Genomic DNA, 23,930 nt, shown 5'->3' with positions numbered 1-23,930 from the left:
CCTTGAGCAAATGGTGACTGAAATGCCACGTTCCACAGAGTCTGTGTTACCCTACTCTATCACAGAGGACACTCACATCTGTTTCTACATTAAAAAAAACATTTACTTCCAGAAAATGTTTGCCCCTGCACAAGCAGAGGAGGTTCCAGGGTACCAGAATGATATCTGGGAGGACTGCATGGATCACCAAAGTCATATAATAAAGCCTAAAAAGGTTACAACAATGGTGAGGCATGGCACTATGCACGGAGAAGATTTTGAGTGTGAACACTTGGATGATAACTTGAGTGTATGATGGGTTGAGATCTCTGATTGGTTCTCTCCTTGATACTGTTTCTGATGAAGTTGTGGCAAGACAGAGTGACAGGCACTGTCCAGCTGCTCCTCTGGAATCATGTCCTCCAAAGGACGTTGCCGTCTGTTTTTCTCCCGTACCTGGGGGTGACAGTTGTCAGTCAGCAGCTCTTCCAGGTCTCTTGTAGCCCATTATGTTATGGAAGCACCTGTTCAGACCCCGGGCACCGCTCTCTTGCCATCTAGCATACCTGTTCCACCTGTCCGAAGACCCGAAGCAGGTTTCCTCGAAGGATACCTTGCAGCTCCTGTTCACTCCAGCCCCGCCTCAGCAACTCCTCAATGAGCACTGGGTATGTAGACACGTCCTCCAGCCCCTGAGGGAACCTGTGTAGTCACCAGCAAGTGAGCCTCAGACCTGGTATCCTAATCCAACTGAAAACTTCCACTCTATCTGAGATGCATCCTCAGCAATGGTCATGCGTGGGAATGGAGACTAGGAAGGAGGAAGTAGTTTGCTCCAGTCCTAATCCTTTAGAGGAAGTCTCAAACCTCTTTAAAAAATTGGGTTTGGAGCCGGGCGGTGGTGGCGCATGCCTTTAATCCCAGCACTCGGGAGGCAGAGCCAGGCGGATTTCTGTGAGTTCGAGGCCAGCCTGGGCTACCAAGTGAGTTCCAGGACAGGCGCAAAGCTACACAGAGAAACCCTGTCTCGAAAAACCAAAAAAAAAAAAAAAAAAAAAAAAAAAATTGGGTTTGGGATTTAGCTCAGTGGTAGAGCACTTGCCTAGCAAGCGCAAGGCCCTGGGTTCGGTCCTCAGCTCTGGTGGGGCGGGGGAAGGGGGGGGATGATATACAGTGCTGAGCCGGGCGGTGGTGTCTCATGCTTTTAATCCCAACACTTGAGAGGCAGAGGCAGGCGGATCTCTGTGAGTTCGAGGCCAGCCTGGTCTACAGAGGGAGTTCCAGGACAGCCAGGGCTACACAGAGAAACCCTATCTCAACAACAACATAAACAACAACAACAACAACAACAGGCAGAGAAGACAGCCAGCCCACACCAGACCTTGCTGACAGCTCAGAGGGAATGAATGCATCTGTAATGGGTGCATGTTAGATAGACGAGCTTTCTCAGAGGATCTTAGTGGGGGCCTTGGGCTGAAGACACACAGGAGAGCTCAGGAAAGAGACGCTGGGGATGGAGAGGTGTCAAATGGGCAAAGCCTCATAAAGGCTTTGGGGCTCTTGATGTGGTGAGAGCAGCTTCAGGCCAGCCACAGGGGAGTACTCACTGTGCAGTGCCATCATAATCTCCACCAATCCCGATGAACTCGGATCCAATGACTGCCTTGATGTGGTCAAAGTGATCTGGGGAGATGGACAGTCAGCAGAATGGGGCTTCCAGGGGAAGAGTGGCCCTGGAACTAGGCTTGGCTGATCCCATTCCTCTTCTGAGGCTTCCTTTTCTTTTCATTTTCTCTTTTGTTTTTCTTGTTCTCCTTCACCCATTTCAGGAAGCTATCTTGGCTCTTACCTTAATAGGCTCAATCTGAACATTTTCTTGGCAAAAATCTTGCCCTTGACTTGCTTGTTTACAACAAAGCCAACAGCATGCTGAGTGATATTGTAGACAGTTTTGCTAAGGTAACATTTAGGAGGTGTTCCTTTTTGATCAGTGGCTATCTCCTTGATGTCTACAATATCACCCTTCTTGTAGATTTGTATATATGTGGTCAAAGCAACAACTCTACATTTCTTTTTTTTTTTTTTTTTTTTTTCAGAGCTGAGGATCAAACCCAGGGCCTTGCCCTTGCTAGGCAAGCGCTCTACCACTGAGCTAACTCCCCAACCCCTCTACATTTCTTAAAAGGCCTAGAGAGAGCTGGAGAGACGGCTCAGTGGCTAAAAGCAGTGTCTGCTCTTCCAGAGGACCTGAGTTAGGTTCAATTTCCAGCACCCACGTGGTCATCTATATTTTCAGTTCCAGGGGATCTGATGCCCTCTTCTAGCCTCTGCGGGCACCAGGCATGTGTGTGGTGCACAGACATGCAGGCAAAACACCTACACACATAAAAATAAATTACTAATAAAAATCAAAACAGCTGGGTGGCGCATGCCTTTAATCCCAGCACTCGGAAGGCAGAGCCAGGCGGATCTCTGTGAGTTCGAGTCCAGGCTGGATTACCAAGTGAGTTCCAGGAAAGGCACAAAGCTACACAGAGAACCCTGTCTCGAAAAACCAAAAACAAACAAACAAACAAAAAAGAAAAAAGAAAAGAGAAAACAAAAACAAAAACAAAAACAAAAACGAACAAAAGGCCTGGAGGAATTGCAGAGGGTGCCTTTCTCCTTCCCCTTTGTATTTGTCATTCTGACAAACTTGAATCACTGGAAGATGGCTTCTGTGGCCCACACAGCTTTCTCTCATTAGTTACTCCACATACCTGGCACCTGAACTCACACAACTCACCTCAGGCTGGAGTGAAAGCATTTGGAGGGCCACTGATTTAGTTCATATCCAACCTAATTCATCTCTGATTCCAGTCTGAAAAACCTGGCAGGGCCTCCTTTGGACAAGACTGAAGGCAGGGGTCGAGTGCTTTGGTAGCCCGTGCAGAAGCACAGAGTTGGCACATCACTTTAGAACTGACCCCAAGCCCGCTAACAAGGCGGTTTGGATTAGTTGACTCTGGTTCAAGGTAGTACTAAAGTGCTGTGTGTATTGTCCATCACGGGACTTTTTAAACATTATTATTATTATTTGAAACAGGGTTTCTCTGCATAACCCTGCCTATCCTGGAACTTGCTCTGTATTATCAACCTGGGGGTTAATCCGGGCCTTCATAGGAGGCAAGCACTCTACAAATGAAACTACAGCCTAAGCTCCCATCATGGCATTTTTGTCTAAACTGTTAAGGCTGTGCTGACACCCTGAAGTCTTCAGGTCAAACTCAGCACTATTCAGAAAGCCTAGGAGGGAATTGTTTCTTAGTCTTTTTTTTTTTTTTTTTTTTTGAGACAGGGTTTCTCTGTGTACCTTTGGAGCCTTTCCTGGAACTCGCTTTGTAGACCAGGCTGGCCTCGAACTCACAGTGCTGGGATTAAAGGCATTTGCCACCACCGCCCGGCGTTTCTAAATCTTTATTGCTGAGCGTGGGCCTTTTCTGGGATTTACCTCAGAAAGTGTAAGTTTTTTCCTTTCTTCTCCCTCTTATCTACTTCTTGCCTTCCCTCCTCACTGAAGATGCTGATGTTTACAACTTGTTTTTCCTGTTACATTGTCCTTTCAAGCCGGGCGGTGGTGGCGCACACCTGTCATCCCAGCACTTGGGAGGCAGAGCCAGCCTGGTCTACAGAGCTAGTCCAGGACAGACTCCAAAGCTACAGAGAAACCCTGTCTTGAAAAACCAAAACAACAACAACAACAACAAAATTGTCCTTTCAAAGGCCAATAAAATTGTCTTTGGGCTTTAAAGAAGAAAGGAAAATAAAAAAAGATGTATCGAGAGGCAGGTGTCAGGAGACTCACCTCCCACAGTGGATACATTGGCTAATGGGTTGCACCGCAACACTCCTACAGAGAATGTCACCATCACGATGCCACCATTCTTCCTCTGCAAGGACGGTCAAAAGGGCACTCAGCTTGGTCCCCCAGCATAATTATGTGCCTACCTGCCCCTGTGAGACAGCTTTGGGGGCCAGAGGGGATTTCACCTCTCCAGCCTGTGTCATTGAGCAAGGCTTGACTCTGATTTAGGTGATGTCTTGGCCCTAAATTTGAGGGATATAGGAATATTTATCTGCAACAACCTCCCCACCCCAGGTCCAAGGATTTAGGAGCAATGGACTATGGGTTTGTGAGACAGATTGCTCAGTCTAGGGGCTGAGGAAACGGAGAGGACAAGGGTTCAACTTCAGGGCCTCCTGGTTTGAATTTCTTGATTCAGGTTCCAGGGCTAGAAAGTTTCTCACCAGAAGCCGCAGGATGTCATCAGGAAGATTCCGAGCATTTCTGCACACACCCCTGGCAGCCGAGTGGGAGAAGATCACAGGTGCCCGGGACACTTCCAAGGCCCGCCGCGCAGTAGCATCGGAGACATGGGACAAATCAACCATCATGCCCAAGCGATTCATTTCTGCCACCACCTTCTGTGAGGGCAGGTTAGGAGGAAGGTTTCAGGGGTACACAGATGCATGCATTTATCAACCGGAAAAGGGGCACGTGCACTTGTGCGGAGTGGAGTATCCCTCAGGGTCCTTACTTCACCAAAGCCGGTCAGTCCTTTGACACTGCTGTAGAATGAGTGGACGTCCTTAGATGAGCTCTCTGCCCTGCAGGACAGGCAGGAGGCAATCTAATTGGTGGTCACGCCCCTCCAAACTCTTCATCCCTGCAACCCCACAGAGCTAATTAAAAAAAAACAACCCAGTCCACTGTGCCTGGCAACAGGAAGAAACCCAGTCTTGCTTTGTAAAACCCCAAATACTAGCCCCAGTATATGAGTCCCAGACGATAACGGTAAATCTTGGTCTATGTCTACAAGGGCAGACTTCTGCCTCAGTGGCCTCACACCATCTGCACGGTGCTCACCAGGGTGTATTGCAGGTGTGTGTGAGCGTCAGGTAGCGCACCCCCAACTGGTAGAAACTTCGAAGCACAGAGAGGCTGTTATCTAGTGAGTGGCCACCCTCCACACCAATCAGGCAGGCCAATTTCCGGGTGCTGTTCAGAGCTGTAGGCATAGGTCAGATGGTTATTTCAGGAGCTAGGTAGTAGCTTCACCCAGTCTCCAATACCCTGAAGAAGTCCACTTACCTTTAACTGAGGTCACAAGTTCCAGCTCAGAATAAGAGGCACACATTCTGTGAATGAGGTCGATCTGCTCCAGTGTGAGACGTAAGGCATCCCGGTCCTGAGTCTGGCATGGTACGTAAGCGGACCAGAACTGGAGACAAAGCCAGGGGTTGGCTTGTGCAAGGCAGCTAGCTACCTGGGCCTTTAACAGCTGCCAGACTCATGGGTCTAGAGACTACATATAATGAATGCACTGCTTGCTCTTCGGTACTTTCATACCCACCTGCAGGATTGCTATTGACCCCACTAGCCCCAGCATCCTATCATGGCTTTTTTAAAAAGTCTCTATAGTAACTGAATTCCCATCTGATTAACTTGTCATTTCTGGGGCCCCAATTTCTCCAACCTTCCCCAGCAGCTCTGCTGTGTGTGTGTGTTACCTGAGCTCCCACAAAGCCATCTCTAAGCCTATTCAGGCTGGTCTGGCCATGGGTGAAGTTTCTCAGGTTAGCATCCTGCAGCCCATTCCGGTAAAACTGCCTCAGGACAAGAGGCAGGTCGTTGTGGCTGCAGGAGAGTCAAGAAAGAAGTTAGGTCAAACAAAATGGGTTGAGTGGTTCTGCCTGTAATCCCAGCACTCAGAAGGCTAAGGCAGGAGCATCATTTAGAGTTCCAGGTCAGTCTAGGATACTTAATGAGTTCTTGGAGAGGCCTGGGCTAGAGAGAGGGGTGCACTCCCTCTCCCCCACCCCACACTCTCACTGAGAGAACATATGGCTCTACCTCTTTGGTTTCCAGGTCTAGCAGAAATTCTAACAGCTACTCCTAACCCACATTGTTACCCAGACCATACTGAGATAACCTAAAGCCTGGGCGAGGCTGGGGGTCCCTACCAGAGAAGGAGTGATAGAGGAGAAATGCCACCCACTGATGATAGGAGACAGCATCTAGAGGTGGGTAGGAGGAGGACCTTTATTAGTCTGGCAGGCTCAGAACCCTCTGCAGCTCAGGAGTATGCTCAGCCCGGTTTCATTCTGACCGGTCCCCAAGCCATCCTTTACGCACCCGTCTACAAGCGGGAAGTCTTGCATCAGGGCTCTCACGCGATCTCGCAGGTCTGGGAAACTGGGGTTGCCGGCAGTGGTTGGGGTGCTGAAAGTGCCATCGGGCTTGGTGAGGGCTTTGGGGGTGCTTGGTGCATTGGAAGCACCAAAGATGCCAGGTTTGGTTTGGGTGGGTGTTAGAGACTGTGAAGGCCCGCACAGCAGCAGCACCAACAGGAACACCGAAAGCATCTGGTGACTCTGGAGGCCCTCGAGCCGCATCTTGCTCAGGGCGGGGCCAGCGAGCACCGCTTGAAGGTCGCACCGATGGAGGTTGCAAAAGCCTGAGAGGGACAGAAGGTGACCATATAAACGCGATCCTCAACTCAAGCCACGAAGAGACCGGGTCTAGTGAGAAGGGGGTTTGAGGTCAACGGATTGGAGACAGCTCGGTGCATAGCAAAGCAGCGCAGCACGGACGCCAGGGGGACCTACAGGCTGTTATCCCAGTCTGTAAGGGCGCCTCCTCGGGCTGGGCTGAGGCCTGCAGCACTCACTCAGCTCCTGTCTGGGCGTCCTTTGTCCCAAGCCCTCTCTCCTGTTTCCTCTTCCCAGGGAGTCTGTCCCGGTGCTTCCTGCCTGCTTCTAGGGATTGTTCTCCAAGAAAGTGGACCTGTGGCGCTTCTTTCCACACAGTGAAAGTGAGCCCTTTGCAGACCACATCTTGTCCCTGACTACCTGCAGCCTTCTCTGACCTCTTCGAGGGCCACAAGTGCCCTGTGACACTGCCCTCTCCGCCCTCCCTGCCATTCCTTGAAGACTCCAGGCAGCAACTGGAAACTACTCAGAGCACACACACCTCCATACCCCACCCCCATTCTGTCATCATTCGAGGTGACGACTGCTCCCTTCTCCTCCGTGGATGCTGTACCTGCCCAGGACTTTCACGATGAGTATCTGAGTGAGCAACTAGGTGGTTCGGGCAATACTTACTTAGTAGTACAGGAGCAAAGTCAATCAGCTAGTGAAATGGAAGGAAAGGAAACACTTTGCTCGGCAGCAGAGTCCCCACCCCAGCACCTTCTTCCCCCGGGGTCTGCAGACTGACCTCCTACCTCAGCGTGGACGCCAGGACAGAAGTATGAGTCCCCAGGCCCGGCACTTGTGTCCAGTGGCTTCATACACCTTATCTGTGGCTCTGCGGCCTGAGCGCAGCTAGAAACTTCAAGGGCTTAGTTCCCTTCCTTGCAGGCTCCACCCTGTTGCCAGCCTTCATGCTCACCCTCCGTGCTTCCTCCAGGAACACCCCCAGCTGCACGAGCACACCCGTGAGTGCGTGCGTGCGTGCGTGCACACGCACACGCACACACACACACACACACACAGCATATGTGTTTTGTAGCGTCCCATCATTTAAAGCGCCTTCAAGAACTGTGCTCACACTCCACCAGGAAACTTTTTCTGTGCCTGTCAGCCACTCAAGATTCTGTTCTGATCCCTGACCCCTACTGGAGCGACTCCATTTTTTGGAATCTTCTTCAGGTGGCATGAGGACTTGGAAATGTAAGAAGCACTCTTAAAAAAGGAAACGGAGCCAGGCGGTGGTGGCGCACGCCTTTAATCCCAGAACTCAGGAGGCAGAGGCAGGCGGATCTCTGTGAGTTCGAGGCCAGCCTGGGCTACCAAGTGAGTTCTAGGAGAGGCGCAAAGCTACACAGAGAAACCCTGTTTCGAAAAAACAAAAACAAAAAACAAAACAAAAAAACAAAAAAGGAAATGGAGGCCGGACATGATAGCGAATGCCTTTAATCCCAGGCAAGCAGATATCTGTGAGTTCAAGGCTAGCCTGGTCTATATAATGAGTAGGCCAGATAGAGTTACAAAGTGAGCCTTGTCTCAAATGAATAAATAATATTAAAATTTAAAAGGGGAATGAGCAAACTCTTTGAAAAAGGAGACAGAAGTCTTGGACTACTCAGCATGGATGTACCTGTGTTTTGGGGACTACACTAGTGCCTGCTCTCTGTCATAGTGCTGTGCTCTAGGCAGTAACTCCTTGGCTGCTACAGCTAGTAGTAGATCTCCCTAGCAGGCCCACTACAGAATATGTATTCCTCTAGGGCTGAGCTTCAGACCAGGGCACTTCTTTGCCATTCCAACTCAGACCTGGCTCCTTCTCTTTCCCCTCCCCCACTGCCACTCTCTCATGCAGCCAAGTGGCAAAAGGGAAGAGAAACTCTTAGATTTGCTGGTCTCCATTTCACAATTGTGGCTTTGAGGGTAGACTTCATGTTTGTTCCATTCCTAATAAACCCCAGGAAGTTGAGGGGTATAAGGGATGCAAATAAAGGAGGTTTGAAGAGATAGCTTGGTGGTTAAGAGCATCTGCGTTTGATTGCCAGATAAAATACGCATAAAATAAAATAAAATCTCAAGAAAGAAAGAAAGAGAGAAAGAAAGAAAGAAAGAAAGAAAGAAAGAAAGAAAGAAAGAAAAAAAGCCGGGCAGTGGTGGCACACGCCCTTAATCTCAGCACTTGGGAGGTAGAGGCAGGAGGATCTCTGAGTTTAAGGCCAGACTGGTCTACAGAGTGAGTTCCAGGACAGCAAGGACTACACAGAGAAACGCCCACCTCAAAAAAAAAAAAAAGAAAAGAAAAGAAAAGAAAAGAAGAGGACTCCAAGTGTCCCTCTCTCTCACTCTCCATCTTATTTTCTGAGACAGGGTCTCTCACTGAACCTAAAGCTCACCATTGCAGCTCCCCTGACTGGCCAGCCTGCCCCAGGCCTTTTCCTGCCTCCGCCCCGCCCTCCCCAGTGCTGGGATTACAGGCTGATGCGCCTTACTTTTTACCTGTGTACTGGGGATCTGAACTCGGGTCCACATGCTTACACTTTACCAACTTAGCCAGTTCTCCCGCCTCTGCTACAGATTGTTTTTTAAATTTTTATTACACTTATTTACTTACTTCTCTGTGTGTGCACATGTGTGGAGGTCAGAGAAGAACTGGCAGGGGCTGGTTCTCTCCTTTCATCCTGTGTGTCTCAAATCAAACTCAGGGTGTCAAACTTGGCAGCAAGCACCTTGACATGCTGAGCTGTCTTGCTGGCCCTATTTTGTTTCAAAAGGTTTTTAAAATTTTTTTTTATTGTTTTGTGTGTATGAATATTTTTCTTGCATGTGTATGTGTCTACCACAAGCATGCCTGGTGCCCTCAGAGGTCAGAAGAGGGCATTGGATCCCCTGTGACTGGAGTTACAGATGCTTGTGAGCCACCATGAGGGTGCTGAGAATCTAACCCTGATCCTCTGGAAGAGTAACAAGTGCTATTAACATCCTAGCCATGTCTCAGCCATGGCCTTGTTTTAAAGCAAACCATAGGGCTGGGATCCAGCTCAGTAGTAGAAGGCTTGCCTGGAATGTGTAAAGCTCTAAGTTTGAGCAACAGCCCTGGGAATAAGAATAAAAAATAAGTAAAGCAAATCATAGACATGTATTTCATTCATATGAAAGCATTTATCTCAGAAGGCTAGAACTCTTAAAAAAGAAAAAAAATCACTATAAAGGCATCTTTAAAATCTTGAAATACAGTTTCTGAGATTAATTTTTTGTATGTGTGTATGTGTGTGTATTTGGCACACACGGCACAAATGTGGAAGTCAGAGGACACCCTGTGGGTATCAGTTCTCTTCTCCACCATGTGTGATCTGGTGATCAAACTCAGGCTTGGTGACAGGTGCCTTTGCCTGCCTGCTGAACAGTCTGCCATCCCTATTTTATTTATTTATTTATTTAGAGACAGAGTGTCACTCTGCAGTCCAGGCCTGCATGAAACTTAATGTATGGCCCAGGTGACTCTCAGACTCACAGTAATTCCCTTGCCTCAGTCTCCCAAGTGCTGAGGTTACAGGTGTGTGTCACCATGCCAGACTTCAAGAAACATCTTTATTGTCCCAAACTATCATGTTCAAATCTTCATGATTGCTGACTTTCTATAATTATTTGAGTTTTAGTGTAAAAAAATGATATAACATATTGAATGTGGTTGTCATGGTTTAGTTTGTAGTTCTAAAGAGAATTAATTCTTTGGAATTGACTTATTGAAAAAAAATTGTTTTGTCCTTGGCATTTTCCATGTTTTTGAGTTTGCTGATTATATTCTACCGTATCTGGTGTGTTCCTCTGTTCCTTGTTTCTACTAGAAAATGGAATATTGGAAAAGCTTTTTTTTTTAAACTTATTTATTTAGAGGCGTGGAACTCTGTATCACCCATCATGTTCTTCAACTTGCAGTGTAAACAATGCTCCTCCCTCAGCCTTCTGACTAGCTAGGGCTTCAGGCATGTACCAATGGGGCCAGTTATAGGAAGGGATAGTTTTCTTTGTTTTGAGACAGAGTCTTACTATGTAGACCAGGCTGGCCTGGAACTCACAGAGACCTGCCTTCTTCTGCCTCTTAAGTGCTGGGATTAAAGACATGTACCACTACACCTGGACTATAGGAAGCTCTTAAAACTGTGTTTTCAGTACTTCACCTTTAAAACTTTTGCTGATTTGGTATTGGTGGTTAAATCTCTTGTTCTCAAGAGTAGGAGTCAGAAGGAAGGTGTCCCTAGGTATCCTTGTAGGCACAGGACTTTAGAAACCAGTTTCTCTGTGAAGGATTTTACTTTGGGGAGCAGGAAGGCTTGAGGTTTGGTCTTGGACTTTAAGTCAGTCGCTGTCACAGAAAATCACTCGATTGAACAGGAGGACCTTCCTAGTGCCATAAGGATCTGGAAATAAAAGTGTCTGTCTCTGTAGGAGGAAGGGGAGGGTTTGCTGGACTTCGTCCACAGTCTTCTCACTCCAGCCAGCAGGTCTCCCTGGGGCTCTTCAGCTGCCCCCTGAGACCTTAGGCAGGAGCCTCCTTGGTCAGCCACTGCTCTTTCTTCTAGTTTTAGGAAGTGCAGCTGCTCCTGGCTTGTGCTGCTGCTGGCTGCTGGCAGGATTCAGAGCAGAGGTCTACTCCTAGAGACAGCCCCAGCTTGGGCCCTCTGTATCCTCTCTCTGCACTTGTCTCCTCAACTCACAGCAGACTGTTCCTTTTTCCTGCCCAAGAAGAGACTCTAGAAGACTGAGGGAGGGTGGGCTGTTCAGAACAGCTGCTCCTCTCTGAGGCTTCTTGCTCGTGGCTGGTTGGCATGCGAGTGGGTTCCTGACTGGAGAGGGCATGGGCAGAAAGAACAGCTACGGTCCTCTCTACATCGGTGGTCAGTGGAGGTCACTGCTGAAGAGGGCTCAGCCCTCTGAGGCAGCTATCAGCCTGTCCTCTGGGCAGAGAAGCTCAAGCAGCATGCTTCTATGGGGATACCCCTTTGCCACCATGGTTCATTTTCAGGCGAGGAATTTTGGCACTAGGACAGCCTAGATCTTGGTCGGACTCTTCCTGAACTCTCTGTCTCTTGAGAGCCCGCCTGGGTGCTGGCTTCTCTTCCTCAGCCTTTGCAGGGGTGGCCAGCGGAGCATCCCCATAGACACGGTAGCCTCCAATCAGGCAGTATGTCTCTCCATGCCAGGCCATCTGGGCTTGTGCATGCTCTTTGTAGAGGACATGGTAGTATCCCGGGGAAGGAGGAGCTGTGGGAGGCACGGGTGCTGCAGAGAGAACCAGAACGCGTCAGTCACTTCTGCTCCACGCTCCGTGCCGTAGAGCCCTTCCTCTGGCACCCCTCTCTGGTTCTGACTGAAGCTCTCCTGTCTGCTTGGCATCCCAGACACAGCTCTGCCCGTCACTGCTGTGGGTCCCCTTGAAGGGTGCGTCTGTAAAGACCCTGGGCTTCTGGGGAGCCAGTGGCAGCTGTGGGAGGCCAGCATGTGTGGCCCGTCTCCATAAAGAGTGGCGGAGCCTCAAGCCAGCTGCAGTTGAGACCCCCTGTTTCTCCTCCCACAAATGAGAGGGACTTCTAAAGGTCTGCCGTTTCTGAGCTTTAATGAGTATGTTTGGAAAAACGGTGCAAGATGAATTCGTTAAGAACTCTTCCCACCCTGGTTGGCAGCTCCTCTTGGGATCCATTCATTCAAATCACACTCAACTGTAGCCCTATTTTAGGTAGATGTTGGCATTTTTTTTTTTTTTCCGAGACAGGGTTTCTCTATGTAGCTTTGCGCCTTTCCTGGAACTCACTTGGTAGCCCAGGCTGGCCTCGAACTCACAGAGATCCTCCTGGCTCTGCCTCCCGAGTGCTGGGATTAAAGGCGTGCGCCACCACTGCCTGGCATGTTTTTTTTTCTTGAGACATTGTCTTAACATAATGAAAGCTCTAGCTGCAGCTGGCCTTGAACTAACTGTGTGTGTGTGTGTGTGTGTGTGTGTGTGTGTGTGTGTACACTGTATGCCTACCTGTATGTGTCTGTGCAGGCTCAGAGGCCAGAAGTTTGTGTCACTTTTTATTTATTTCCAGTCACTCTTTATTTCTTTGAGGCAGTCTTTCCTTGAACCTGGAACTTCCTTCCCCCCAACCCTAAGCTGGAAATCAGCAAGGCCTGTACCCCACAAACTTTCATTTCTTACACCCTACACACCTACACTACAGCTATGTATGAGACTCTACCCAGCTTGTTGCCTGTGATCCAAACTCAGGTCCTCACAAATGTGCAACAAGCATTCTTAACCACCACGCCATCTCTCCAGGCCCCCACCCCCTTCCTGAGACAGTTGTTAATGTCCAGATTAGTCTGCAACTCTTGGGCTCAAGCCATCTTCCTGCCTTAGTCTCCCAAGTCGCTGGGTCTGCCAAGCTCTGGGTCTGGTCTATCAATGGCACCATTCCTGATTTCATGCTGTACTACTGAGCTATAGTAGTAAAACTACATGGTATTAGCAAAAAACAGACAGGTTGATCAATGGAATGGAATCAAAGACCCAAACATAAATCCACACACCTATGGACATCTGATTTTTTTTTTTATAAAGAAGCCAGAAATATACAATGGAAAAAAGAAAGCATCTCCAAAAAAATGGTGCTTGTCTAACTGGATGTTGTCCTGTAGAAGAATGCAAATAGATCCATCTCTATCACCCTGCACAAAACTCAAGTCCACATGGATCAAAGACCTCAACATAAAACCAGATACATTGAACCTGATAGAAGAGAAAGTGGGGAAGAGCCTCGAAGCCATTGGCACAGGAGATGACTTCCTGAACAGAACACTGGTAGCACATTCACTAAGATCTCAATTAATAAAAGGGACCTTGAAATTTGACAATTGAAAAGCTTCTGTAAGGCAAAGGACACAGTCAATAGGACAAAATGGCAGCCTAGAGAATGGGAAAAGATTTTCACCAACTCCACATCTGTAAGAGGGCTAATATCCAAAATATTTAAAGAACTCAAGAAACTAGACATCGACAAACCGAATAATCCAATTAAAAATAGGGTACAGATCTAAACAGAGAATTCTTAACAGAGAAATCTCAAGTGGCTGAGAAACATTTAAAGAGATGTTCAAAATCCTTATGCATCAGGGAAATGTAAATCAAAACGACTCTGAGATTCCACCTTATACCCGTCAGAATGTGGAAGATAATTAACACGAGTGACAGCACATGCTGGTGAGAATATGGGACAAGAGGAACACTCTTTTGTTCCTGGTTGGCATGCAAACTCGTACAGCCACTTTGGAAATGTGGCAGTTTCTCAGAAAATTGGGAATTGATCTATCTCAAGACCCAGTTATCCCACTCTTGGGGCATATACAACACTCCATCATACCACAAGCACACTTGCTCAACTATGTTCATAGCAGCTTTATTCATAATAGCCAGAAACTGGAAACAACGTAGATATCCCTTGACTGAAGAATGGATAAAGAAAATGTGGTATATTTACACAACGGAGTATTGCTCAGCTGTTAAAAAAAAATGACATGAAATTGAAGGCAAATGGACGCAACTAGGAAACATCATCTGAGTGAAGTAATCCAAGCCCAGAAAGACAAACATGGTATGTACTCACCTGTAAGTGGATATTAGGTGTAAAGTAAAGGGTAATCATACTACAATCCACAGACCAGAGAGACTAAGTAACAAGAAGGGCTCAATGAGGGATGCATGAATCTTAATACATGGGGAGGTGCTTTGTCTTACTGCAACTTGATATGCCATGTTTTGTTGACACTCATGGGAGACCTGCCCTTTCCTAAACAGAAACAGAAGAGTGGGGTGGGTGGGAACAGAGGGGTGGGGGTGGGAGGGAGGGACTGGGAGGAAAGGAGGGTAGGGCAACTGTGGCTTGGATGTAAAATAAATAAACCAAGAAAACAAACAAAAAATAAGAATTTGAAGGTACTAGACATGCCTTTAATTCCAGCACTCAGAGGCGGAGGCAGGCAGATTTCTGAGTTCAAGGCCAGTTTGGTCTACATGGTGAGTTCCAGGATAGCCAGAGCCAGAGCCATAGTGAGACACTGTCTTAAAAAAGGGGGAAGAGGTCATTTTATAGCTCAAAGGGAAAGCTAAACTGATGAAGATTAAGAGCTTTCTAAATAAACAGTTGCCTAGAGATAACCTGTTATTTGTCCTCAATATTGAGCAATCATAGTTGGTCTGAGTCAGTGTTAGACCTTTTTTTTTTTACTCATGGCTAGAGAAATGCTGAGGGGTGACAGACAAGCCTAAGAGAAATATAGTCCCCAGTGAAGTTACATGTATACCAAAGGCTCTTGTGCAGATGCCTGGTCTAGATTTACCTGAATAACAGCCTTCACAGGGGATAGAGGACAAGTTAGAGTTAATATAGAAGATTCGATCAGTCATTCTCAGACAGCCAGATATGTGTCTAGTACAGAAACAATAGGAATGTTTTCCTAAAGGGTCCAAGTTTCCATAGTTACATTGCCATGGGAATGAAGGTTGTGATGTCATCACTGCCTGCTGTGGTCACACATGGAAACTTTTCCTTGAGGGATGGTCTTCCAGGCCTGGATGTTTTAAGGAGAGCAGGGCAAAGGCAGAGAGGAACCCTGGATAGGGTTCTTCCCCACTACCTGCGTATGCAGTCACTCCCTGTGGAGTACTTCTGGGTGGTTACAGCCCCAGTAGCTACTGGAGGGTACGAGAAGCACAAATCCTGAGATCGGTCAGAGTGAAGATTAACCTTAGATAGCAAAATTGTACTTCCCTGCCTCTAAGCGATAGAGAGGCAGAAGTTTGGGTAGATTGGAGAGCCAGAGAGAGTGGGTGTGGTGGTGCACACCTTTGGTGCACTCAGAGGCAAAGGCAGGCAGATCTTTTGAGTTTGAGGTCAGCCAAGGCAACATAGCGAGACTCTGTCTAATAAACAAACAAACAAACAAACAAACAAACAAACAAACAAATAAAATCTGGACAGGTGTAAAAGACATACTAGTTAGCAAAAATAAAAGGCAAGGGCTGGAGAAATTGCTTAGCAGACAAGAACACCGACTATTCCTCTAGGACCTAGGTTTAATTCCCAGCATCCACATGGTGACTAACAACAGTCTGTAACTGCAGTTACAAGGGGATCCAACAACTTCTGGCCTTCAAGGGTACTGCACGATTGTTGTTCTCAAACACACACGCAGGGAAAGCATCCATAAGCATAAAATACAAATCTAACTGCCCCCCTGTGGTGGTACTGTGTTCCCCCAAATATTGTGCACCCTAATAAACTTATCTGGGGTCAGAGACAGAACAGCCACTAGATACAAAGGCTAGAAAATGGTGGCACTCACACCTTTAATCCTAGCATTCCAGAGGCAGAAATCCATCTGGTTCTCTGTGAGTTCAAAGCCACATTGGAAACAGCCAGGCATGGTGACACACGCTTTTGATCCCAGGGAGTGAGCCTTTAATCCCAGGGAGTGATGGTAGAAGGCAGAAAGGTATATAAGGTGTGAGGACCAGAAACTAGAAGCATTTGGCTGGTTAAGCTTTCAGGCTTCTAGCAGCAGTTCAGCTGAGATCCATTCTGGATGAAGACTCAGAGGCTTCCAGTCTGAGGAAACAAGACCAGCTGAGGATCAGTCGAGGTGAGGTAGCTGTGGCTTGTTCTGGTTCTCTGATCTTCCAGTTTACCCCAATACCTGGCTCAGGTTTGATTTCATTAATAAGAACATTTAAGATTCATGCTACACTCCCCTCTCACACATCAAAAAACAGACAGGCTTCTATTGACCTTGTTTTGTCCGAAGAATACATTCATAGAACCTTTGTCTTTTTACAATTGAGGTCTCAAGAAAATCTAAGGAGCAGCTGTGTATGTAGAGCTGTTTTCAGAGTGCTCACCTAGCCTGCAGGAGCCCTGGGCTCCATCCTCAGCACCACATACTCCAGAATGTGTACTCTTGTAGTTTCTGCTCTTGGGTGTGGATGCTGCATGATCAGAAGTTAAAGGTCATCGAGAATAATTTCCTCTCAGGGGCTGGAGAGATGGCTCAGCGTTAAGAGCCTTTAGTAGTCTTGAATTCAATTCCCAGCAACCACATGGTGGGGCATGGCCATTTATAAGGAGATCTGCTGCCCTCTTCTGGCATGCAGGTGTACGTACAGACAGAGCGCTCAGACATAAATCTTTTTTTTTCAATTTGGAAATAGGATTTATTATTCAATTTCTCCTGTTTTCATTATGCTTCAAAGAAGTTATGTTTACAATCTGAAAAGAAGACAATATTTTACTGATGTAATGTTTCACCTAATCTTATTTGAGCATCAATGAGACAACTATGTTGGAAATATCTGTGTTATGCAAGGCTGTAACCTCAACTTGATCACCATACGAAGTTGGACAAAAGTAGACCCCACAAAGTTGTCTTCTCGTCTCTACATATCTGTCATGGCCTAAAACCCATAGTCACATTACACAAACACACAACAGATTTAAAAAAAAAAATCTCATGGCATTATATTATCTGGCATTTTTGGATAATTCCCTTAGAAGGCAATACTTCAAGATATTATGTGAAATGGATAACTGATAAAGACATGAAGATGCATGGAACTACAAATGATATATACATATCCATAGTACATCAGTTATACTGTGAAATATACAGTTGATTGCCGATTATGCTACTTCATTACATTTCTTCTAGATAGATGAAAAATGGTTTTTGGATACACACATGAGGTATTTAGTGTTTCTTATATTCTCTTCTATTAAGCATTTGAACATTAACGTTCTTAATATGTGTTGACAAAACAGCAAATGTTGGGAGCACGTCATACACCCTTAGACTTGTACTCAGGAGACTGACACATGAGGATCATGAGTTCCAATGTATCTTTGACTAATTACTAACATCCAAGCCAGGCTGGGTGACAAACAACATTTCAAGGGAATTTGTGAAAAAATTATAGAAAATAAAACCAGGAACAAAACCCACCACCCTTACACAGACACACTAACTTGGAAAGTATGATCACACATCTATAAGGAGATCTGCTGCCCTCTTCTGGCATGCAGGTGTACATGCAGATAGAGCACTCAGACATAAAATAAATCTTTAAAAAACTATTAAAAAAAAGAATAGTTTCCTCTCAATAAATAAATCTATTCAATTTTTAAAAAAGATTGAAGCAGGCATGGGCTCCAATACAAGTAGTAGTAATAATAGAAGGCTGAGGTAGGAAGAACAGTATGAGTTCAAGGGTAGCCTGGATTATACATAAGACTCTTTCCAAACTACTAAAAATACCAGTCACATATGCCACCACACCCAGTGTTAATCCCAGCATTTGTGAGACAGAGGCAGGAAGAGCTCTCTGAGTTTGAGACCAGTCTGGTCTACAGAGCAATTTTCATGCCAGCAGTGAGACCCTGTCTCAAAACAAAAAAACAAAACAAAACAAAACAACAAAACAAAGAAAAAAAAACCAAAAACAAAATAACAAAACAAAAAAACAAAACAAACAAACATAGCCTCTCTCTATCCTTGCCAAACTCACATAATGAAATCTACAGGTGTGGGGGCTGGAGAGATGGCTCAGAGGTTAAGAGCACTGGCTGGCTGCTCTTCCAGAGGTCCTTAGTTCAATTCCCAGCAACTACATGGTGGCTCACAACCATCTGTAATGAGATCTGGTGTCCTCTTCTGGACTGCAGGGACACATGTAGGCAGTACACTATATACATAATAAACAAATAAATCTTAAAAAAAGGGCCGGGGTGGTGGTGGTGCACACCTTTAATCCCAGCACTCGGGAGGCAGAGCCAGGCCAATCTTTGTGAGTTCAAGTCCAGCCTGGTCTACAAAGTGAGATCCAGGACAGGCTCCAAAGCTACACAGAGAAACCCTGTCTCAAAAAACAAAACAAAACAAAACAAAACAAAACAAAAAACCAAAAAAATCTTTAAAAAAAAAAATCTACAGGTGTATCAAAGGTCATACAAATACTGTATTTGTCTTTTACACAAATTCCTTTTCACATTTACTTTTTGTTTGTACATCTCTATGTGGACATATTTGCCACAGATTAGTGTTAAGGTCAGAGGACAACTTGAGGTAGTTATCTCTTTCCACCATGTGGGTTGTTAGACTTGATGTCAGGTGCCATAATCATTTAATCAGTTCATTGACCCAGTTTCGGTATTTTTTTGCCAAAACTATGGCTTCATTATTATTCATTCTTGGATTCCAGATTTATAGCGTACAGAAACATGATGCCAAGCTCATCATATTTATAAGTGTCGTAGGCCATTATATTTATAGTTGTCGCCCACTGGGAGAAGGTTAAGGCGCTGCAAGAGAGAACAGTTGCCAGTGATTTTACATAGTGAGATTGGCAGAATATTTTTGTAGAAATAGTGTTTTGTAGAAAACAGACTCATGACACAGTGACATAATACAAATGGACAATCTTTTCACCTCCCTTTTTAAACCTGTTAACAAACAATAGTGTTTGAGATGCAGCTTAGCTCAGTGGTAGAACACTTGACCAACAAGCTCGAGGTTCTGGGTTAAACTGCCAGTAGGGCAAACAACCATGACAAGAAGAAACAACAAAAAACCCAAATAGTGCTTGGTTAGAGGACTCAGTAGGTAAGAGTGCATGCTTGCAGAGGACCAGAGTTTGGTTTCCAGCACCTTCATAGGAACATTCATGATTGAACATAACTCCAGCTCTAGGGATCTCACTCACTCTTCTAACCTCTGGAAGTGCCTGCTTCATGTGCCCATACCTACACACAGACACACAGAAATAATTCAAAATTAAATAAACCTTAACAAAACAAAGCAACCCAATCCAAGCCAACAAAATCCTATATATGATGGAGTGTGAATCCTCAAGATCTACAGAGTTCTGTTCGGATGGTGCTTACTGTTAGGCAAGTCCACACCAAACCATTATTAGTTAGGTGTAGAGGCACAAGTCTCTAGTCCTGGCATTGATCAGCCAGGTTAAGACCATTAGTGATCCAGGTGTGTCGGGACATGCCTTTAGTTCTAGTGCTCAGGAGGCAGCAACATGCAGATCTTTGAGTTGGAGGCCAGCCTGGTCTATGCAGTAAGTTCCAGGACAGCCAGGCCTACATAAAGAGACTGTTTTTTTTTTTTTTTTGTTTTTTTTTTTTTGTGTTTGGTTTTGGTTGTTGTTTTTGGAGACAAGGTTTCTCTGTATAGCCCTGGCTGTCCTGGAACTTGCTCTCTAGACCAGGGTAGCCTCAAACTCAGAGATCCTTCTGCATCTGCCTTCCAAGTGCTGGGACTAAAAGCATGTGCCACCACCGCCCAGGTAAGAGAGACCCTGTCTTAAAAAACCATTGGGGAAAAAAAAGGAAGAAGAAAAGGATCACTAGAGACCAACTTGAGCTAATTGCACAGTGAGTTCAAGTCAATTGTGGGCTCCATAGTGCCAACCTGTTTCAAAATACACAAATCATTTTGTCAGAAATCATGACATGCGGTCCACTGAGATAGCTGGGAGGATAAAGACACTTGTCAAGCAAGTCTGGTGATCTCGGTTAGATCCCTGGAACACACAAAGGTGGAAAGAGAGGACTGATTACACACAGTTGTCTTCGGACTTCCACACACACATACAATTAGAAGAAAAATAAAATCATGATATCACATAAAGTCAAAATTCACTTTATTATTATTTTTTAATATGTTAGTCTCCAGTTCTGGCCAGTAGCTTGATTTTCAAATCTCCAAACAGTTCATGTTTTCAGAGAGGCAAGGGGTGGTGTGGTGATCCAATGGTACCCACTGACAAGTGTGTTCAACCCTCCTGGGCCCCCAGGAAGATCCCTGATCGAGCATCTGATTCAAGCCAGCCAACAATTAGGCTTGTTGAGGCAAAGGGTCTTTCACTGAAGATGCTAGTCCTGGAAGGCTTCTCCTTCGACGGGCTGCCAGCTCAATTTTCTGAACCAGGCTCACATCCCAGGGATGGGTCACAAAACTGATGATGGTCCCTGGCACTTCACTGCCCACACGACCCACCCTTCCTGCTCTGTGGATGTAATCCTGCAGAGTAGGGGGGAAATCATAATTGACAACCAGTTCCACGTGAATGCTGTCTAGACCTCGTGAGGCTATGTCTGTGCAGACAAGTATGTCTTGGGAGCCCTTTTGGAAACTCTGGAAGATACCTGCCCTCATTGAGGCTGGCATTTGCCCTTGCAGCCTTAGATGTTGGATTTTGTGGTCATCTAGAATATATCCCAGCCAGTTCACCGTGCTGGAGCTGTTGCAGAACACCAGGACAGTTCCTGAGGGTTTCGTCTTATTCACTTTGTCATGCTGTTTGAGGATCTGAACCAGTTCTGTTACCTTCTCTGCTCCCTTTAGTCTCATAAATGTCTGTCTGACATGGGGCATGATGCAGTGGAGCTTGGAGCTGGTGACGGTGGTTAGACAGTCTGGGCTGGCGACTTTACTCAGCAACTGGTTTACGCCTTCTGGAAACGTGGCTCCCACCATCACTAACTGAGCTTTGGGATTAAAGGGGTCTTCTAACTCAGCGGGACTTTCTGCTATAAAACTCTTTCCCAAGATGTAGTCCACAAGTTCCAGGAAGCTTTCATCCAGCAATGTGTCTGCTTCATCTAACACTATGAAGGAAAGATGCTGTAAGCTGATCAGTTGACTTTTCAGGGCTTTCCACAGAGCCCCTGGGGTGGCCACAAGTACATCCGCTGACGACAGTTTACACAGCTGCAGCCTGAGCTTACCCATGCCGAGGCCTCCTCCAAGCTGTATCACCTGCAGGCCCAAGTACCTACCCAATGACTGGGCCACAGCCTGCACCTGTTGGGCTAATTCTCGGGAAGGTACCAGAACCAAGCCCCGGGGAGCCGCGGAACTGCGGGAGTCCAGGTCTGGCCTGCTCAGGAGGCGTTGAAATAGGGGCAGTAGGTAGCTCAGAGTCTTGCCACTACCGGTTTCGGCAGCGCAGAGAATGTGGCGTCCGCGAAGCAGCGGGGGGATGGTTTTCGACTGCACTGAGGTTGGCCGAACGACTTCGGGTGCAGCCTCCTGAAGCGCGAGCAGCACTCGGGGCTCCAGACCCAGGTCCACGAAACTGCGACAGGACGAGAGGTTCGTCAGGGCGGGCGCCTCTTGCTGCACTCGCTCTATGGAAAAATGATCCTGACGCGATCGCCGATGCTTCCAGCCACGCGAAGCCAGGGGCGCGCACTCCCAACGCCCCAGCGTGAGGCGCGCGGGCTGGTTCAACTCCGGCCGCCGCGCCGAGACCAGCAGGGGGCCAGGTCGCACGAGCACCGGGCGTGGGCCACTCCCACGGTCGCTCTGTCGCTGTTGCTGCCGTCGCTGCAGAGCCCGCGGAATGCGCACCACTGGCAAGGGCTCGTCGGAACCGCGCACCGCTATGTTCCGTCGGGGCTCCAGAAGCGATCGAACTGCTGGTGACAACAGCCGCGTTGGCCGGGCTAAAGCCATAGTTCCCTTGATGCCGAAGAGGCGCATGCTAGTGACGTCAAGCACGCGACCGTGGTCTTGAGTACGGTGGCTGGCGCGGCTCAGTGTGGCCTGTGGCGTGAGGCGCTGCAGCACCCTAGGAAGGAGGGAGGATCCCTACAGTTCAGTGGCTGCGAGGTCTGTAGGTTACCGTCGGGCACGGCGACGTGCAGATTGGGGTCATCTTTGGGGAAGGGTGTTCGGTGGAGACAGGAGTGGGGGTCGGCAATAGGAGGAGGCCGTGGGGCCCTGGCTCAAGGCATCAGGAGTGAGGATGGCCTCTGTTAATTGGGTGCCTAATTTCTGAGATTTTTATTTGTGGTCATGGTCCCCTGTCAAGCGTCCCATAAAACTCCAAGGGTGCGGAGTGCGGCGATGGTTGCATAGATAGGCGCTCTGCTCAAAGCCTGGGTGATACAAGTGTAGTAAAGAGTCTGAATGAATGGTGGGCCTGGGGACTGAGGCAAAGGTTGGGAGGCTGGATCTAGGCTCAACCCTGTTCTCTAGTTGAGACTCCGGAGTGCATGCTGGTGGCCTGCGGCTTATTTCGTCTCTGAAGTAGGAGATAAGGTCTCAAACGTTGACCCTTTCTTTCCAGGCCAGCTTCCCCTCCATCCCTTGTCACCCCTTCCAGCTCTCATAGTGGACTCCCCACCACCCTCGATATCCATTGACTTCTCAGGCAGATTCTGAGTTGCCCGAATAGAAGTTGTAAGAAGGGTCCCGTTACCCTTATGGAGTGATTAAGCTTATCTCACATAGCAGACTACTTGACTTGAATTTAGTGCTTCAGGTTATTTAAAAAGTTTTTTTGTTTTTTTTTAATTTCGTACTTCTTGAGCACATCTGGGAAAAAAATGGGTGTCAGATATTTTATGTAGTGAGATGTGCCTGGAGTGGGAGATAAGGCCAATGTTTGTGGATTGATTACCTGGGAGGTTCCTAACATCTGGAGAAAGTGTTTTAATTTCATTAACTAGAGCTGGCCCTTTGTATTTATAGGTGGATGTCTGTGGATTTTTCCCACTGTAGAGTGAAAATATTCTTGAAAAAAATTGTGTCTGTACTAAACATGTACATACATTTTCCTTTAATGTTACTCCCTAACAATATAGTATAACAACTATTTACATTGTGTTTCTATTGTACTAGTCATTATAAATAATTTACAAATGATTTAAAACATATGCGAGAGGCTTGGGATATAGCTTAGTGATACCATGCTTGCCTACTGTCTTTTATGAAGCCCTAATTTCAATCCCCGCCAAGAACAAAAGTATATATGGGTATGTGGGAATTTTATATAAGGGGCATGATTGAGCATCAACAGATTTTAGTACTTTAGAACTCTGAGGCTCTTAGAACCAGTCTCTGATAGCTACCTATTGATGACAGTACCATTAAAAAAAAAAATCAACACTTAGTTGGGCATATTGGTACATGCCTTTAATCCCAGCACTTGAGATTAAAGTCTCTGACTTGGAGGCCAGCCTGGTCTAAAGAGCATGTTCAGGTCAACCTGGACTATAATAGTGAGACCCCATCTTTTTTTTTTTTTTTTTTTTTTTTTTTTAAAGTAGGACAGTAGGACATAAGTTTTTATTTTATTTTGTTTTTCTTCTTTATGGCCGTGGGGTGGAAGCTGGGGCCCTGTGCATGTGTACTAAGCAAGGGCCTTACTAGTACCCTACAGTCCCTGTGTTTGATTCTCTCCCCACACCCCTCCTTTTCTCTCTTTATGTAGCCTGGCAGCCCCAGCCCCGACCTTCTCTTTGTTCCTATTGCCTCCCTCTTCACCGTAGCTCTAGTATGTGACTACTTTCTCCTGACTCACTGAGTCCCTGTCATCTCTCACGTTGACTACTGAATTG

The 23,930-nt window shown here is 46.7% G+C and overlaps 3 protein-coding genes across 5 annotated transcripts in view; 1 reads left to right on the top strand and 2 right to left on the bottom strand.

Moving 5' to 3' along the window:
- Window positions 1-81: 81 nt before the first annotated feature.
- Window positions 82-14,966, bottom strand: LOC131911767 (dipeptidase 2-like). Of its 3 annotated transcripts, none has more exons than XM_059264089.1 (11): window positions 14,863-14,966; window positions 6,155-6,476; window positions 5,530-5,656; window positions 5,111-5,240; window positions 4,886-5,027; window positions 4,557-4,626; window positions 4,267-4,443; window positions 3,824-3,908; window positions 1,587-1,662; window positions 546-681; window positions 82-435 (listed from the first exon to the last, which is right to left on the bottom strand). In XM_059264089.1, the coding sequence occupies exons 1-11, from the start codon at window positions 14,927-14,929 to the stop codon at window positions 193-195; spliced, it is 1,575 nt and encodes a 524-aa protein (XP_059120072.1). In that variant the 5' UTR covers window positions 14,930-14,966; the 3' UTR covers window positions 82-192. The 3 variants fall into 3 exon arrangements, with proteins under 3 accessions (XP_059120072.1, XP_059120074.1, XP_059120075.1); XM_059264091.1 differs by lacking the exon at window positions 14,863-14,966 and adding an exon at window positions 10,668-11,132; XM_059264092.1 differs by lacking the exons at window positions 82-435; window positions 546-681; window positions 1,587-1,662; ... (5 more) ...; window positions 5,530-5,656; window positions 6,155-6,476 and adding an exon at window positions 11,474-11,769 and having other exon boundaries at window positions 14,863-14,949.
- A 5,236-nt stretch (window positions 14,967-20,202) lies between these two features.
- On the bottom strand, window positions 20,203-22,080 carry Ddx28 (DEAD-box helicase 28). Its single transcript, XM_059264085.1, has one exon. The coding sequence runs from the start codon at window positions 22,066-22,068 to the stop codon at window positions 20,419-20,421; it is 1,650 nt and encodes a 549-aa protein (XP_059120068.1). The 5' UTR covers window positions 22,069-22,080; the 3' UTR covers window positions 20,203-20,418.
- Dus2 (dihydrouridine synthase 2) overlaps window positions 21,856-23,930 on the top strand; it is a 44,593-nt gene continuing 42,518 nt past the window's right edge. Inside the window, exon 1 of the mRNA XM_059264086.1 lies at window positions 21,856-22,197. The gene's annotated coding sequence lies outside the window, so the exon portion shown is untranslated. The remainder of the gene's footprint in view (window positions 22,198-23,930) is intronic.

The sequence above is a fragment of the Peromyscus eremicus genome, chromosome 5, assembly GCF_949786415.1.
Source record: "Peromyscus eremicus chromosome 5, PerEre_H2_v1, whole genome shotgun sequence".
In the NCBI taxonomy this organism is placed as follows: Eukaryota; Metazoa; Chordata; class Mammalia; order Rodentia; family Cricetidae; genus Peromyscus; species Peromyscus eremicus.
The sequence above is the reverse complement of the archived record's forward strand: the minus strand, read 5'-3'. Positions and strand labels throughout refer to the sequence as shown.